General features: G+C 42.1%; 1 protein-coding gene across 1 annotated transcript; it reads left to right on the plus strand.

Annotated features, from left to right (window-relative positions):
- The first annotated feature begins 9,439 nt into the window (after window positions 1-9,439).
- Window positions 9,440-17,792, plus strand: Fpr1 (formyl peptide receptor 1). Its single transcript, XM_087910450.1, has 2 exons — window positions 9,440-9,571; window positions 15,726-17,792. The coding sequence occupies exon 2, from the start codon at window positions 15,737-15,739 to the stop codon at window positions 16,826-16,828; it is 1,092 nt and encodes a 363-aa protein (XP_087766576.1). The 5' UTR covers window positions 9,440-9,571; window positions 15,726-15,736; the 3' UTR covers window positions 16,829-17,792.
- The last annotated feature ends 373 nt before the right edge of the window (window positions 17,793-18,165 follow it).

An 18,165-nucleotide genomic window follows, 5' to 3' on the forward strand; every position in this document is an offset into this window, starting at 1 on the left:
CTCTGTCTCTATCTCCATCCATCGCCGGGCGAGGTTCTATGGTGATAATCAAGATAGTCATCAGTCTGACTACTGGAAAAGGCCTGTTAAGGCACCCTCTCCACAACTGCCCAGAGTCCTAGCTGGGGTTATCTCCGTGGACTCCTGAAAACTCCTCTAGAGCCAAGCCTCTTGCCAACCCCACAATGGGTCCTCAATTAAGATATCTCCTTCCCTGCTCCCATATCTGTCCTCCCTCCATCTCAACCATCCCTTACCCCCAAGCTCTCCCCAACCCTCTCCTTCTCCCTTCTCTCTCCCCCTCTCCCCTTCCCCCAACCCACCCCATCCCCATGCTCCCAACTTTTGCCTGGTGATCTTGTCTAATTTCAGTTTCTAGGAGGATCTATATATGTTTTCCTTTCACCTTATTACTTAGGTTCTCTAGGATCGTGAACTATAGGCTCAATGTCCGTTGTTTATGGCTAGAATCCACTAATGAGTGAGTACATACCATATTCATATTATTGGGTCTGGGTTATCTCACTCGGGATATTGTTTTCTATTTCCATCTATTTGCATGCAAAATTCAAGATGTCATTGTTTTTTACCGCTGAGTAGTACTCTAATATGTAGATGTGCCACGTTTTCTTTATCCATTCTCCCATTGAGGGGCATCTAGGTTGTTTCCAGGTCCTGGTTATTACAAATAGTGCTGGAACGAACATAGTTCAACAAATGCTTTTGTAGGGTGATTGGACATCTCTTAGGTATATTCCCAAGAGAGGAATTGCTGGATCCTGAGGTAGGTTGACTTGCAATTTTCTGAGAAACTACCACACTGATTTCCAAAGTGGCTGCACAAGTTTGCATTCCCACCAACAATGGATAAATGTTCCCTTTACTCCACATCCTTTCCACCATAGGCTATCATTGGTGTTTTTAACTTTAGCCATTCTGATAGGTGTAAAATGGTATCTCAAAGTTGTTTTGTTTTACATTTTCCTGATAGCTAAAGAAGTTAATCATGTCCTTAAGTATCTTTTGGCCTTTTGGAATTCTTCTGTTGAGAATTGTCTGTTCAGTTCAGTACTCCATTTTTTAATTGGGTTATTTAAAATTTTAAAGTCTAGTTTCTTGAGTTCTTTATATATTTTGGAGATCAGACCTTTGTCTGATGTGCGGTTGGTGAAGATCTTCTCCATTTCAGTAGGTTGCCTTTTTGTTTTAATGACTGTGTCCTTTGCTTTCCAGAAGCTTCTCAGTTTAAGGAGGTTCCATTTATTCATTGTTGCCCTTATTGTCTGTACTACTGGGATTATATGTAGGAAGTGGTCTCCTGTGCCCATGTATTGCAGGCTACTTTGCACTTTCTCTTCTATCCGGTTCAGTATAGTCAGATTTATATTGAGGTCTTTAATCCATTTGGACTTCAGTTTTGTGCATGGTGATAGACATGGATCTATTTTCAGTCTTCTACAGGTTGACATTCAGTTATGCCAGCATCATTTGTTAAAGATGCTTTCTTTCGTCCATTGTATAATTTTAGCTTCTTTGTCAAAAATCAGGTGTGTTTGCCGGGCGGTGGTGGTGCACGTCTTTAATCCCAGCACTCAGGAGGCACAACTCCAGTCTGGTCTACAATAGCTAGTTTCAGAACAGGCTCCAAAGCTTCAGAGAAACCCTGTCTCGAAAAACTAAAAACCAAAAAAAAAAAGAAATAAAGAAGAAAAGAAAAGAAAGAAAATCAATTGTTCATAGGTTTGTGAATTAATATCCAGGTCTTTTATTCAATTCCATTGGTCAACGTCTCTGTTTTTATGCCAGTATCAAGCTGTTTTCATTACTGTAGTTCTGTAATAGAGTTTGATGTCAGGGATAGTAACGCCTCCAGAAGTGCCTTTATTGTATAGGATTGTTTGGGCTATACTGGGTTTTTTGTTTTTCCATACAAAGTTGATTATTGTTCTCTCAAGGTCTGTGAAGAATTTTGTTGAGATTTAGATGAGGTGTGTTTCTTGTAGGCAGCAGAATGTTGGATCCTGATTTCGTATCCATTCTCTTACCCTGTGCCTTTTATCGGTGAGTTGAGTACATTGATATCATGCGATATTAATGACCAGTGGTTGTTGACTCCAGTTATTTTTCCTGGTGCTAGTGTTTGTGTTTCCCTTCTTTGAGTTGTGCTGGTGGAGGGTTGTAGATGTTTGTGTTATTATGGGTGTTGTTGGCTTCCTTGGGTTGTGGTTTTCCTTCTAGTACTTTCTGCAAGGCTGGGTTTGTGGATACATATTGTTTAAATCTGTTTTGTCATGGAATAGCTTGTTTTCTCCATGGATAGTGAAAGAAAGCTTTGTTGGGTATAGTAGTCTGGGCTTGCACCCATGGTCTCTTAGTGTCTGCAGCACATTTATTCAAGACCTTCTGGCCTTCATGGTTTCCATTGAGAAGTCAGGTATAATTCTGATAGGTTTACCTTTTTATGTTACTTGACCTTTTTCCTTTGCATCTCTTAATATTCTTTCTTTTTTCTGTATATTTTGTGTTTTGATTAATTTATGGCAAGGGTAAGGTTTCTTTTTGATTCAGTCTATTTGGTGTTCTGTAAGCTTCTTGTACCTTCATAGGTATATCCTTCTTTAGGTTGGGAAAGTTTTCTTCTATTATTTTGTTGAATATATTTTCTCGGCCTTTGATCTGTAATTCTTCTCTCTCTTCTACCCCTATTATTCTTAGGTTTGGTCTTTTCATGGTGTCCCAGATTTCCTGGATGTTTTGTGTTAAGAATTTGTTGGATTTGATGTTTTCTTTGATCAATGAGTCTATTTCCTCTATAGTAACTTCAGCATCTGAGATTCTTTCTTCTATCTCTTATATTATGTTGGTTATATGTGTCTCTGTAGTTCCTGTTCATTTGCCCAGATTTTCCATATCCAGCCATCGATTGGTTTGTGTTTTCCTTATTACCTCCATTTCGGTCTTCAAGTCTTGAACTGTTTCCTTTACTTGTTTGATTTCTTTTTCTTGGTTTTCTTGGGTATCTTTGAGGGATTTATTAATTTCTTCTAACTTTTGTTTGTCTTCTCTTTCATTTCTTTAAGGGAGTTTTTCACTTCATGTTTAAAGGTCTCCATCACTTTCATAAGGTTACATTTAAAGTTGATTTCTCCTACTTCTTCTGGGTTACGATGTTCAAGTCTTCCTGTTGTATGTTCACTGGGTTCTGGTGTTACCAATGTTGCTTTTCAGGATGTTGAAGGAATTCTTTCAGTAGCACCTGCCCGTCTCTTCCTTCAAATGAGGCCAGCAGAGTCTTGGCGTCTTGGTCCAATGTTTGCTGTGGCTGACTATATACTTTGGAGTTTTCTTGGCCTGCCCTCTCTTAGGTCCCTTCAGCACAGGAGCAGGCTCTCAGATCCCCTCCACCCCGAAGCAGGCTGTGTTGGGGGATCCAAGGACCTAGCAGATGAAAAGGCAGGCATGGAGGCAGGGTGTAATGGTATAAAGAAAACCAACAGCAGGGAACTCACCCCAGTGAAGGGCCAGAAAAACTTAGGGAATTGAATGGGGACTGGATTCAGTCCCTGGGACTGTCTGGTCATGTGGCCACTTACTCATCTTTCCGGATTCCCTCAACGTGGATGTAGGGTCTCTTGCAGGGTTCTAAGGACGTCACAGACAAAAAAGGCAGGCTTGGGGGGGGCAGGGTGGGATGGTAGAAAGAAGGCCCAGCAACAGGAACTCTTTCTGCTGGCTCTCTGAACCCCTCAGCCCTGAAGCAGGCTGTGTTGGGGAATCCAAAGACCTCACAGATGAAAAGGCAGGCTTGGGGGCAGGGTGGAATCAGCTATATAGTTTTGATAAATAGAATATATACTGGGACATACTTCATAACTAGATCAGTTGTCCAACAAGGACTACAGACACCTAAATGCCTGCCTTGGTGGCTATATACAATCAGTTCATTTTCACCTCAGAACAAGCTCAACTCAACTAAAGGAAAGCTTTATAGCTTACACAAGGTCAGAGTCACAGGAGTCCAACCAAGGTTACTTAGCAAAAGCATGCCAGTTCTTCACTTGCCAGTCTACTAACAATGGATCTGTGTCTCAAAGTTGTTGTTGGGCACTGTGCCCCTACCCCGTCGGATCATGGTTTTGTTCCTATGGACTTGGACCTTTGTGTTGCCATGGTGAGTGGCTCAGCTCCTTATTGTTTCAAGGCTCCTGTAGGAGAGAAGGTTTTTTAGGATGGGAAAAAAGGCTAGAAGAAGAAGCATGGAGAAGTTAGAGGTAGGACAGGATTATTAGAGTAGAAACAGAACAATAAAGAGTGGGTGAAATAAAAGGCATTCTCCTCAGATTGTGTGTGAAGTTACTATAGAAATCATCTACCCCCTCCTTCACTCCTGAAAAGCACTTCACCTTTGAGACACTAGGGGCTGGAGCTGGTCTCTTAGGCCTTATATTTGACTCTCATCCAGGAACAAGAAAGCTGGAACCAGTCTGGTGGCAGAAATCCAAAGTTTCTTAAGATTTTTCAGAAGCTATGCAAATGTGATGCCATATGAGTCATTTTATTTCATCCTATTGTATGTGTGTGGAGGCTTTGCCTGTATGTATGTCTGTGTACCCACTCACACATCCATGGAGTCTTCAGAGGCCAGAGAGAGCATTGGATCCCTTGGAACTGGAGTTAAAGGCAGTGGCTTGGAGTTGAGTCAGGGTCTCTGGAAGAGATGCCAGAGCTCTAACTGCTAAGCTCTCTCGCTAGCCAGAGTAAAGTTATTGGAAATACAGAAGTGTAAATATCCTTCCACCAATGATCTGTGGAATGTGAGCTTTGGTCCTCACCAAAGTCAGATTCTCTACAGGAGCTGTACTTGTTCTTAACTACTGAAACATCCCTGCTGGCCCCTCATTCTTTAAGAAAATGGGGTAGGATCAACGGATGGCTCTGAGACTCAGAACACTGAACGCTCTTAAAGAGGACCCAAGTTGGATTGCTGTCATCCCCATCTGACTCACACCATCTTTCACTCAAGTTCTATGGGATTCAAGGTCTTTTTCTGGTTTCTGCAGAGACCAGACAGAAACACGATGCATGGTCATACATGCAGGCAAAAACACTCATATATTTAAACAATAAATAAGTAAATCCGCTTTTAAAGCAAAAAGAAGAGTAGCTGGATAGATGTCTCAGTGGCTAAGAGCACTCGTTGCTCTTCCAGGGGACCCAGTTTCATTTGTGCCCACATCAAACAGCTCACAACTGCATATAACTCCAGATCTAGGGAGAAAAGACATCTCCTCTTGTCTTGTTGGGTGCAGGCATTACACACATGAATACTGAGATGACGCAGTCTTGCCCCTCTGCCTACTACAAGAGTTCTAACAGCATGTATATGGGTTTCATTCCACACCTAAAAATTCTTCAGTTGCCTGTGGACACTACCTGGGGGACCCACCAATTCAGTTTTTCCTGACTCAGAAGTAACAAGAAAAGGCATAAACACTACCATTGCTGTAATTATAAACCTACTGGCCTGCCCTGTCACCTGGGTACCCTGTCCCATTAAGAGATAAACTTTGCCCACTCCCAATTACCTCCCTTCCCTCCAGCTGAGGCAAGCTCATCTCAAGCCTCATCTCCAACTCTCTTTCTTTCTCTCTCTCTGTCTCTGTCTCTGTCTCTGTCTCTCTCTCTCTCTCTCTCTCTCTCCCTCCATCCCTTTCTCTCCCACTCTCTCCATCCTTCTTCTGAAGAGGCAGCTTCTGCATATCCTTTCCCCCCTTCTTTCCTCTCCTTCCCTCTCTCTCTCTTTCTGTCATTCTTCCATAACTCCCTTACCCTTATACCCTTCCCAATATCCAGCAAATAAACTCTATACAAGCTCTCTCCACATGGCTGTCTTTCTCTCACATGCTGCAGCCCCCCCCCCCACAAGAGCAGAGGTACCACCCAGGGTCACACTGCCATAAATCATAACAACCATAATGAGGAAAATGTCAAAAACAGAACATGTCAAAAACAGAACATGTCAAAAACATGTTCTTTCTGAATGTAAAAACTATATCTCTGCCTCTGTCTCTATCTCTCTCCATGTCCCCACCCACTTCTCTTATGCCTACATTTTGAAAACAGATTCTCATGTATCACAAGCTATCTTTAAACACACTAAGTATACATCTAAACTCCATATCCTCCTTTCTCTACCTCCCGAGTATTGGAATTACAGGCATGCACTATCATACCCAGTTTTTACAGGACTTCCGGCAGCCTAGGCAGTCACTCTGCTAACTGACCTACACCTCCAGTCTGTGGCCATCTTCTTTTACACTGTAGAAACTGACTAGATTTGAGGTCACCTTAAAGGTAGGAATCCCTGAACTAAAGTGGCATGGGTTAGTTTGCTAAGGCTGTCACCACAAAGCACCACACACTGGGCGTCTTAAAACACAGCAAGTGATTTTGTCATAGGGTTGCTGGTGATTCAGATCATGATGATGGTCCTGGGGCTTCTCTTTGGCTTTCAGGTGGCCATCTGTGTCCTTCTATAGACATCTCTGTAAACTTACACAGTCCTGGTGTTTCTCTCCTATCAAAAGGTCACCACTTATATTGGATTAGGGTCCCACCCTTATGACTTCATTTATTTTTAATTAGTTCTTTAAACGCCCTAAATCTGAACAGTCACATTCTGAATGGAGTGGGAGTTCGGACTTTAACTTGAGAGTGAAGAAGACCCCAGTTTAGCAGAGAAGACAGGATTAAGCAAACAGTTGATGAGAGAAAATTCTAGAGGTGGACCTAAAGGAACAAGTGATCCTAAGGTGTGCCTGCAGTTCAAGAGCAAGGTCTTAGCTGCAGACTGTGTGTAGAGGGAGGTGTGACAGATGTCTACTCAGAAGATAAGAATGTCAGCAGATAAGAATGGTTTCTAAGATGAAAATAATATTTATTACACTGGAATCTGTGGTACGTGCTCTGCATCACTTATCTTGTCTAGTCTACTGAAATAAAAAAAATTCTGTCACTATTATGACTCTGAAGTCACAGGTGAAGTGACTGAGCCTCCTAAATCAAGGTCGCATCCAGTCACCACCGGTTCAGTTGTTGTGATCTGTGAGAACATCAAGTGCTTTTGACCATTCAGCTCTCTTCTCTAGGCCCACTAACACTAGTTTTTGTACAGCCTGCAGGCCAGGAATAGTTTTCTTGTCAGTTCATTTGTTTGTGTTTTTTTTCCTAAAGAGCAATAAAAGAAGAATAAAATATGGAATGTGGAATCCAATTGCTGTGTTATTAAATGATGTACTGTTGGCATATTATCTGTGTATTCATGCTGTAAAGCTGAGCTGAGGACCCTGAAGCCTACCAGGTATTAAATATTGACTTTCTCACCCTTGATTGAAAATACTCAGCTCTGGTTAAATGGCTTGTCTTGTCACCCAACTAGTGACCAACCCAGTCCAGGTTCTGAGAACTTTCACAGTTCCCAAAGGAAGTTGCCAGTAGTCTGTTTTCTGACAGGAGAATTGGTATCTCAAAAAGGGATTTCTCTAACCCAACACAGCCCAGGACCACTTCCTTTGGCTTTACCTATATTGAGCAAGTGCGGTCACACAAAGCAGAAGTCCTCCCTGGGACTTTCCTGCTTTTCTTCACCCTCTAAACTCTGCTGTATACACGCACGCCTTTGCAATTTCACAGGTGCTGTGTGGTAATCACAGGTTATTGAGCGGCAAAGAGCAAAGTTGCCCTGTGCTTCAGTAAGAGATGTGGTGGGCTGTGAAAGATCTGTTGGGGGACTCCATCAAACCTCTTACATGGAGAGCAATCAGACTTCAAATGACCTCACAGTCTGTTCAACAGTTGCTCTCTACTTATCCCCTTTCTTGTTTTCTCTTGAGATTTGGTTTCTTCACTATGTAAAGTGATGTCCTTTGTTATGCCAAGATCATGAAGTCCCCCCGCCCCCCCAAACCAACTAGGAGACAGAGTCCTGTATGTAAAAACAAAGAGCCTTTATTTTTACATAAGTCTGCAAACACAGACTCTCCATGTGTCCAATCTACTGGAGTGATCAGAGAGACCCAAGCTCCCTTAGGTTTGGGATTTTGTAGTAGCAAAGGTTGGAGTGAGGGATTTCTAAGGATCAGGACCCCTGATTAGCTGACATTTGTCTAGGGGTGTCCTGATGAAAAGTGATGGGTGTGTGCTGGCCGGTGATCCTATCTACAATGGTTGGAACATTAGAAATTTCCTTTGGACAGTCTGCTCCTGCGTGGTGCCTGGGTAATCTCAGTTTGTGGTCTTTCTTGGAACTAAGTATTGCCTTAGGGTAAACTACTGAGACCCAGGCCTCTATTGAACTTGTCATGGCTGGGTCCTACATCCTTTACCACTCAATTCCTTGAGAGTTCCTTGTGACTTTGTATAACTTCACTTGCATGCTCCATCAATTGTGTAGTGTAGCAATATTTTTCCTACTGAGCTATTCCACTCTGGAGAGAGGATCCTTGAGGTTCTAGGCATTTAAAAGTTAAAGTATATCCCCCTAGGAACAACATGTTGTCAGGGAACACAGAAACTTACAAAATATATAGGATCTTCTACAAGATTAAGAAAGTAGTAAACAAATGCTTGGAAGAAGAGAAGAGGCAAAGTTGCCTGGAGGATGCTCTCAGACTAACCACCCTGCCTTTGGGAGAGTCTTCCAACCTGACGAGTTGCCTGCAAGTTCTGCTGCAGAGAGCTCCAGGTTGGCTGTTTCTTCACTGCCATTCAGGCTGAGGTGGGCTTTTGGTGATGCAACAGCCTTTGAGTCATCCTGGTCCCTGTAAATAAATACTCACACATGTATACTTTTGTAAATATCCCCATTGAGGTCAAGTTGAACCTGTCATGTTTCTTACGTTTCTTTGTCCCCGGTGTCCTGTCTGGGGTGAATAAACATCTTTTGATGCTCTTCCAGAAAAAGTCAACACCTTTATACCTTGGAAACTTCTAAAGAGTGTCTGTTATGAATGATCAAAGTGATTTGGTAGAAGTGTAGGCTCTTATGGAACTGATCTTGGCGACTGTGGTTAAGTGTTGAATGTGTGGGTATCTCTGATTGTCTAAATTATTCACATTAATCTTCTTTTCTCTGAGTCTCTCATTTCTATTTCTCTCCCTCCATCTCTGCCTTTCACTCTTTCCCGTAGCCTCCTCCTCTTTCCCATTGCTGAAAAGGTTTCTGAATACCCAGATTCCTTCACCTTTGATATAAAGAAGATTGGACCATCTATATCCCACCAATGAGGAAGTAGAAAAAGGGTTTCTGGCTCTTGAGCATCTAAGAAAAATCCAGTCCAGTCACCAAATACTTCTGAGGAAAAAATGTGATTTGGGTATTGTGTTACGGTCAATGCAAATCACAGGAAGCCCTGGTTTCCTGTTTCCCGTTTCCCAATTCCTTTTTTGCTCTGTTACCCCTTCCCTGTTCCTTTGTATATTTTCTGTTGGGCCATTGGAGACAGGCCACTCTCTCTAGGAGATCAGGCTTAGAGCTGTCTGGAAGAAGGCCCACAGCTGTTGGAAAGTACAGGTGAGAAAACTTTGCCTGAGGGTCTGCACAACTTGGTGAGGTTGTATTCAGCTGATTGGTGACAGAGTTTGGTCTGTGTAATAGAGGACTGGGGATGCAGTTTTGTAGATAGAGTGCTTGCCTAACAAGCACTGAGGTTTCTCTCTACTACCACATAAACCAGACACAGTGGCACACTCATGCCATCTAAATACTGGAGTTGTAGATTCAAGAGAAGCAGAAGTCTAAGGTTATCTTTGGCTTCTTATAGTAAGTTCAAGGTCAGCCTGGACTACATGATGGCCTGTCTAAAAAGGTAAAAGAAAAAGGAAAGGAAAAAATAATTTCAATTGTAGTGAAATATAAGATAAAGAGGTAAATGCAAGAATATATATCACTCAGATGTTTTGTTGCAAAAGAAAGTCAAAGGCATGGTTGAGATACAAAAGGTGTTATAAAATGAATGATAACTTGTAATAAAGAGCATATTGATGTGCTCATTTGTTGGAAGGAATCAAGAAAAAGTGTTGAATTTGCACTAGTGAGGGATAGCACTCCAAGAGAAAAGTAAGTTGTCACTCATTTGAGGAATGAATAGAGGGAAGGTCTGAGGCTAGGAAACTGGTCTTCTGGTTATATGTGGGGCCACAGAAGGTCTTTCAGGGGTGTGGAGGCAGTGGCTTTGCTGGAGGATGAAGAGAAGCATGGTCTGTTTGGGTTGGTGGAGAAAAGGCTCAAAGCTTTAGCCACAAGACAGGAGGAACAAAATTGTTCTTATAAGTCATAGGAATTTCACAGAAAAGGGAATATAAGAGAGCAGTGATGAGCCTGCAAGAAGACAGGCCCCACATGCTTCATGGATTCTGTTGCAGAATTTGCCTCTGCCTCCTCTGGAACTACTAATTTTGGTTGTTTTTCTACTTAGTCAAGTTCAGCTTTATCAGATTCTGAAGAAGGTGATACCATGATTGGCAGGTTTAAAGGCTTCCCTAAACATTGGCCAACAACATCCAAACCACATTCTTCTCTCACCAACCATAGGTGGGATCATTTCTCATTCTTCTTCTGCTCTTGCATGTTCTGACCTGTCACTGCAAAATCTTTCTTGTTCATTTTGTAATGCTCTTGATTGTTGCCTCAGAGATTCTTGAGAACAAACAGCACTCAGCCCAATTTGATGGTTGGTAGTTGGTGGAATGTGGGGAAAGAGGAGAGACTTCTAAATCATTTCTCGAAGAGTCAAGCATTGAGATTCAATAATAATGTGAGCTATAAGTGTGACTGTAGGCTCTCATGTGGGTGCTTTAAAGAAATTAAGAGAATTGCAGGACTGATGTTGTAGCTCAACAGGAAGAGTGTGTCTAGCATATAAGCTCTGCATTCAAAACCCAGTATCACGAAAACTGAAGATTGTGCATACCGACAATACCAGAATTTGGGAGGTAGGAGAATGAGGACCAGAAGTTTAAGACTATACATTTGGGATGCATGGGACCATTCTCAAAAGACAAAACCAAAACAGATAAAGAAAAGAAGGATGAGGAGAGTAGAAGAAAAATGAGGTCTCTCTGGGCTTGATAGCACACATCTGTATTCCTACCACTGTGGAAGCAGAGACATAGGACCATTATAAGTTCAAAGCCAGCCTGTTCTGTACAGAAAGTTCCAGGTCAATTAGGGATACAAAAGAACTTAGGTGAAACAAGAGGAGGGGAAGGAAGAGGGAGAAATGGAGGAAGGAGGAAAACAGAGGAGATGGGAAGGGATTAATTTTAATCCACTATTTGTTCACCAACTATATAAACTTATCTAATCAGATTATCACCTGTGCATGTAGTCAAGAACTGCAAACATTATTAATGAGGCATCACAAGCTGCTTCCTCCATAGACTTTCAAACCTGAGGGTCACTGTTGCTCTTTCCCTTCCCAAATTGAAGTTGATACTATGGTAGTCAGCCCCTGTTCCAACAAAGGTAGTGTGGCAGAGCAGGGTCAGAAAAAGGCATTTGCTGAAATTTCAGACTGAGAGACTGAGTGACTATACGAAGCTAATTTTATGTTTCAGGTCTTTTTTTCATTTTTACAAATGTAAATGATAAAAAGAGTAGAACTTCTGACTGAAGAGATTGCTCACTCAATGAAGTCAATGAGGACCTATCTTCAGACCACCAGCACCCACTTAAAGGCCAGGTGCAGGAATGTGGGCCTTCAGCTTCAGCAATAGGAGACAGGAGAGGAGAGGGTCAAATACCTGGAACACATTGGCCAATCAGTGTAGCTCTAAGTTTAGTGAAAGACTTGGTCTCAAAAACATAAGGTAAAGAGTAATCAAGGAAGACATCAGACATTGACCTCTGACCTCTGCATACATGTTCACATGCACACGCACACACACACACACACACACACACACACACACACACACACACACATCTGTCATTATTCAGTAAATTCTACTTGTCAATCACCGACTCACATCCAAGGCTATTAACTTATTTACCCCTCGCCCCCATTTAAGGAAGTCTACAGCTAATATTAGGGAGTCCTTTTGACATCAGCAATTCTTTGTAGACTTAATCCAGTGAAATTCTATACCTACCACATATTGGAACTCAAATTTCTCTCTTGTCCCTTCCCACCCTCGAGCATCTTGAGATCTCATATACAAAAAGAACATTATTTCCCTCCTCCAAGGGTACTCTTAGAGAAGTGGCTGGAGAGACAACTCAATGGCTAAGAGTGCTTGCTGCTCTTGGAAAGGACCTGAGTCTCGTTCTGAGCACTTAAGCCAGGCAGGTAGCAACTGGGACCCATCATTTCTGGCCTTTTCGGGCATCTGCATTCATGCACATATTCACCCACTGATATTCACATATATCTAATTAGAAAATAATTTTAAATTGATTTTTTAAAGCTAATTTTAATTGGTTACCCAATACCAAATGATTTCCCTTGGAAACATACATTCAAGTAACAACATAGAGACTGAGCAGGTTCTATTTAATGCTATGTGTATTTGTGTGTGGGTGTGTGGGTATGGTGTAACAACAACTAATAAAAAAAAGAGGCCATGCAATTGAAAAAGAGCAGGGAAGGGTGGGAGAGCATATGGGACAGATGGTTTGGAGGGAGGAAAAGGAAGACGGAAAATAATAAAATTATATTATAATTTCAAATATAAAAGAAACACTATAAAAGAGACAATTTCAGAGATGTCACCAGAAGCCAATACTCATGTAAATGTCTCCTCTAAGCAGAAGAGAGGTGTCTCTACTGAAGCCCTAGGAAGGAAGAAGGTAGGTGTATAATGAAGTGCTTTTACAGAGTGATAGGTTTGTGACTGTCTTTCTGGGCCACTGAAGCTGTCTTCTGACAGTTCCCTGATGTCCATACACCAAATTTTCTTTGTTTTGGTAAAATCCATGTAACAAAAGTCCACTTGATTTTTTTGTTGTTGTTGTTGCTGTTGCTGCTTGCATGAAAAAGCCACAAGCCTCGGTTTTTGAGACAAGGTGTTTCATTGAACCTGAGGGTCACACACCCAGTTTGGCTGCCCTAAGGAGGTTCCTGTCTGTGCTACTCCACCACTGAGAATTTTAGACAGGCAAATGCCACCTTACCAGTTTTACATGTAGGCTGGGCATCCACACTGACATTCTCACACTTTTTTAACCAAGCAATTTCTTCAGCCCCTTGTTTGTTTCCTGAGACGACGTCTTGCCATGCCTTTCAGTCTGGTCTTAAACTCACTATGCAGCCCTTACTAACCACAGAGTCAAGATCTTTCTGCCCTGGTCTCCCAAGAGCTGAGGTGACAAGTGTACATCCCCACCACACCCAGTTTAAACTTTACCACTTGAAAATTAAATGTCATTAAGCGCATTTAAAATGTTTTGCAACCATTCCCCTATCTAATTCTAGAATTATTGCATCACTCAAAGAAAAACAAATTCCATACCCTTTGAGCAGTAATTCTTCTCACACCCTTCTTCAGGCCTCTGTATCCACTAACATGCTGCTTCTTGTATACTTACCTATTCTGGATATTTGTTATAATCTGAATAATGTATAATATGACATTTCATGTCTGGATTCTTTTGTGCTATACCTTTAAAGCATACCTGTCATACTGTGTGCTAGTTCTTCATTATTTTGGTTTGCTTTTTGAGAGAGGCTCGTTGTATATCATATGGAATACAGGCCTTAAACTTAATAATCCTCTTCCCACTGAGCAATTGCCACAATCAGATTGTCCTGAAGACCAGTTGTGTGGCATTTTCTTGAATTGATATAGGACGGCTGGAGAGATGGCTCAGAGGTTAAGAGTACTGGTTGTTATTCCAGAGGTCTTGAGTTCAATTCCCAGCATCCACATGGTGGATCTATAATGAGATCTGGTGTCCTCTTCTGGCATGCAGGCATACATGCAGGCAGAACACTCAATACATAATAAATAAATCTTTTAAAAATTTGGTGTAGCCAGGCATTGGTAGCACACGCCTTTAATCCTAGCACGTGGGAGGCAGAGGCAGTTGGATCTCTGTGAGTTCGAGGCCAGCCTGGTCTACAAGAGCTAGTTCCAGGACAGGTACTAAAGCTACAGAGAGAAACCCTGTCTCAAAAAAAATTGATGTAGGAGGACTCAGCTTACTGTGTGTGGTGCTATCCTTGAGTGGATGGTCCTCTTTTATACTAGAAAGCATGCTGAAGAATCAACAAGATCAAGCCAGAAGACAGTACTCCTCCACGGCCTCTGTTTCAGCTACTGCCTCCAGCTTCCTGCCCTGACTTTCCTTCATTATGGAGTATAAAATATTTACTGAAATAAAGTCTTTTCTTCACAAATTGTTGTTGGAAGGCAAACTAGGTCAGATTGTCTTTATATTCTAGCTATAAAGAGAAACACAGCTATGAAATGTGTACACAACTCATGCTTGAACACGTTTTTTAACCATAACTTTTACTTATTCTTCAACAGCTGCATACACAATCGCCTTCACACTCTTGCCCTTATAACACCACTCAGCACACAGCCCTCTGCCATGTCCTCTTTTTCTGATTTTAATAGTCCAATGAGGGGTGCCTGCTGGAATATTGACCCATCCTGTTGGCTTGATTTTGTACTGAAGTGTTGAACACAAATTTTATCTACATCCAGTTTGGAGGGTTGTCCCCCCACCCCTTGTAAGTTAAGGATCTACATCAGCCAAGTAGGTGCCTTGGAGCAGAAGGCATATTAACAATTGTCGAAACATAGGCACTACCTTCCCCTATCTGGTAAGAGGTTAACAACAGCCAGGCAGTGGTGGCACATGTCTTTAATTCAGTACCTGGGAGATAGAGGCAGGTGGATCTTTGTGAGTTGGAGGCCATCCTGGTTTACAGAGCTAGTTCCAAGACAGCCAAGGCTACACAAAAAAAAATCCTATCTTGAAAAACAAAAAAAAAAACAAACAAACAAAAAAAGGAGGTTAACAACATGGGTAAGCATGTCAGGCAGTGGAAGCTTGCTCTAGCTTGGGTGTGAGGGGCTCAGAGGGAAAATAGATTCAGTACAATAAAGGCAAGGAAAACTGCCTTTCTTGGCATTTTCAAAAATAGATACTGAAGTGATAGCTCAGTGGTTAAACTGCTAACATACAAATGTGAAGGCCAGAGTTTGGATCCCCAAAAAACATGTAATGTCATCTGGGCATAGTGGTTTACCTATAATTCCAGTCTCAGAAGGTGGAGAGAGCCAATCCCCAGAGTAATCTGCCTACCAAGGTTAGCCATTGCTATGAGTGCTGGGTTAAACTGAGAGACCCTGTCTCAATGAATAAGGGGGAAGAGTGGTAAAGGAAGATACCTGCCATCAACCTCAGGGTGCCACATAGGTGTGCACATATGCACTAATGCATGTGAAGAGAACGTTCACTCACGGTAAATGAAAAGAAAACTAAAGCCAGACCTGGTGGCAGACTCCCTTCATCCCAGCAAGCAGAAAAGGGCAGGCAGATTTCTATGAGATTGCAGCCACTTTTGTCTATAGAGAGAGTTCTAGGCTAGAAAAGGCTGTGTACTGAGACTCTGTCTCAAGAAGAAAAGAAAAAGTTAAATAAATAAATAGATAGATAGATAAATAAATAAATAAATAAATAAGCAAACAAATATCCCTGTTTCTTAATGTTCTAGGTGTGAACAAGATGGACTCCAACATCTCTCTCCTCATGAATATGTCTGCAGGGAACTCCATGAATATGTCTGCAAGGATCCAGTCAGTATCTGCGGGTCATATTGCTCTAAATGTCTTCTCATATTTGATGCTTGCGGTCACCTTTGTCCTTGGCGTGCTGGGCAACGGGCTCGTGATTTGGGTGGCCGGCTTCCGCATGGTACGCACAGTCACCACCATCTCTTACTTGAACTTGGCCGTTGCGGACTTCTGCTTCACCTCCACTTTGCCATTTTTTATTGCCTCCAAGGCCATGGGAGGGCAGTGGATATTTGGTTGGTTTATGTGCAAGTTCATATTTACCATAGTCGACATAAACCTGTTTGGAAGTGTCTTCCTGATCGCCCTGATAGCACTAGACCGCTGTATTTGTGTCCTGCATCCGGTCTGGGCTCAGAACCACAGAACCGTGAGCCTGGCCAAGAAAGTAATCATTGGACCCTGGATTTGTGCTTTTCTCCTTACCTTGCCAGTTATCATTCGTGTGACCACAGTTCCTAATAAACTTGGGCCAGGAAAAACAGCCTGCACTTTTGACTTCTCCCCCTGGACCGAAGACCCTGTAGAGAAGAAGAAGGTGGACATCACCATGTTTACCGTTAGAGGGATCATCAGGTTCATCATTGGGTTCAGCACACCCATGTCCATTGTAGCCATTTGCTATGGGCTCATAGCCATTAAAATGCACAGGCAAGGCCTGATCAAATCCAGCCGTCCCCTGCGGGTCCTCTCTTTTGTAGTGGCTGCCTTTTTCCTCTGTTGGTGCCCATATCAAGTAGTGGCCCTCATAGCCACAATCAGAATCCGTGAACGCTGGAGTGGTATGAGTCCAAACCTCATAGTTGCAGTGAACGTCACAAGCGCTTTGGCTTTCTTTAACAGCTGCCTCAACCCAATACTCTACGTCTTCATGGGCCAGGACTTCAGAGAGAAACTAATCCACTCCCTGCCGGCTAGTCTAGAGAGGGCTCTGAGCGAGGACTCAGCCCAGACCAGTGACACAGGCACCAACTTGGGCAACAACTCCTCTCTACCTTCTGAAGACAATGTACAGGCAGTGTGAAGAGAGGACTCCAACATCAAGCTTTATCTGCTTTGAGTTCCCATGTGCTTTGTATAGACATTCCCTGTTGTCCTATACACTCATTAGAAAAACTTGAGATGAATTTTTGGACTTTTATTATCTCAACCCAAGATGGTCAATAAAGAGAAAAGGCAAAAAGAACATACATTTTCTTGTTAGTCTGAGATACTTATAAATGACAGCTAGTGCTGTAATGTTGTTACTAATACTATCCACCTCTAGTCCCTTCACAGGCTGTAAACCCACAAATTCTCCTAAGTGTCCTTCTGTGGCTAATGCGTGTATGTTTACTTTAGAAAATGAAGGAAGAAGGGGAAAGACTCCTAACTCTTGAACTGCACAATTTCCTGATCTCTTGCATTGAAATATTTGAAATAATTGAAATATCATGTCACTTGCCCTCATAAGATCAATGCTTTCCCTCATGGCTTTCAGTGTAGCTACAACGAAATTAGTCCAGTTTGTGCAGTATCTGGTATCTGAGGTACCTGCTCCAAGGTGAATGAACCCAGAATGGTACTCCACATTTTACTGTCAGCAACATGAATAAGTGCCGCCCAGTACCCACCACCATCCCACCACCATGCTCCCCACCACACACCTGGGCTTGTCATTTGAGTTCTTTTGATCTTGACCACTCTTCCTTGAGGAAGATGAAACCTAAAAATAGTTTCCTGCTAGATAAGGATTTTCAACATTCATTTCAATGTTTTGCAACCATTAGTAACTTCTCCTTTGAAAAATCTGTCTTCTCTATTGCCTGTTTGGTTGCTTTCTTGATGCTAGCTTTTTATTTTTATTTTATTTATTTTATTTTTTAGTCTTTGAATGTGTTAGATACTAATCTGCTGTCAGATGTCCAGTTGATAGCGATGTTTTCCATTCTGTAGACTGCTTCTGTATTGAGTGCTAGTATTCTTCGCTGTATAAAAGTTTTTAGTGACATTGGGTCCCATTTATTTATTGTTGATCTCAACACCTGTACTTTAAGGTCCTATTTTAAAAAGTCTTTCCTATGCCAATGAGTTCAAATGTATTCCTTGCTTTTTCCTGTATCAGATTCAGGGCACCAAGTCTCATGTTGCAGTCCTTGATCCATTTGGAGCTGAGTTTTGTGCAGAGTGAGAATAAGGAATCATTTTTCTTCTACATGTGGCTATCAAGGTTAGCCAGCACCATTTGTTGAAGATGCAGTCAACTACAGTGATTATTGTGGGAGTGTGGTCTTGTGTCTAGATCCGCAGTTCAGTTTTAGTGATCAATGAGTTTGCTTTGAGGCCAGTGACATGCTGTTTTTATGAGATCTATACAGATCT

The sequence above is a fragment of the Myodes glareolus genome, chromosome 1, assembly GCF_982192425.1.
Source record: "Myodes glareolus chromosome 1, mMyoGla1.1, whole genome shotgun sequence".
Classification (NCBI taxonomy): domain Eukaryota; kingdom Metazoa; phylum Chordata; class Mammalia; order Rodentia; family Cricetidae; genus Myodes; species Myodes glareolus.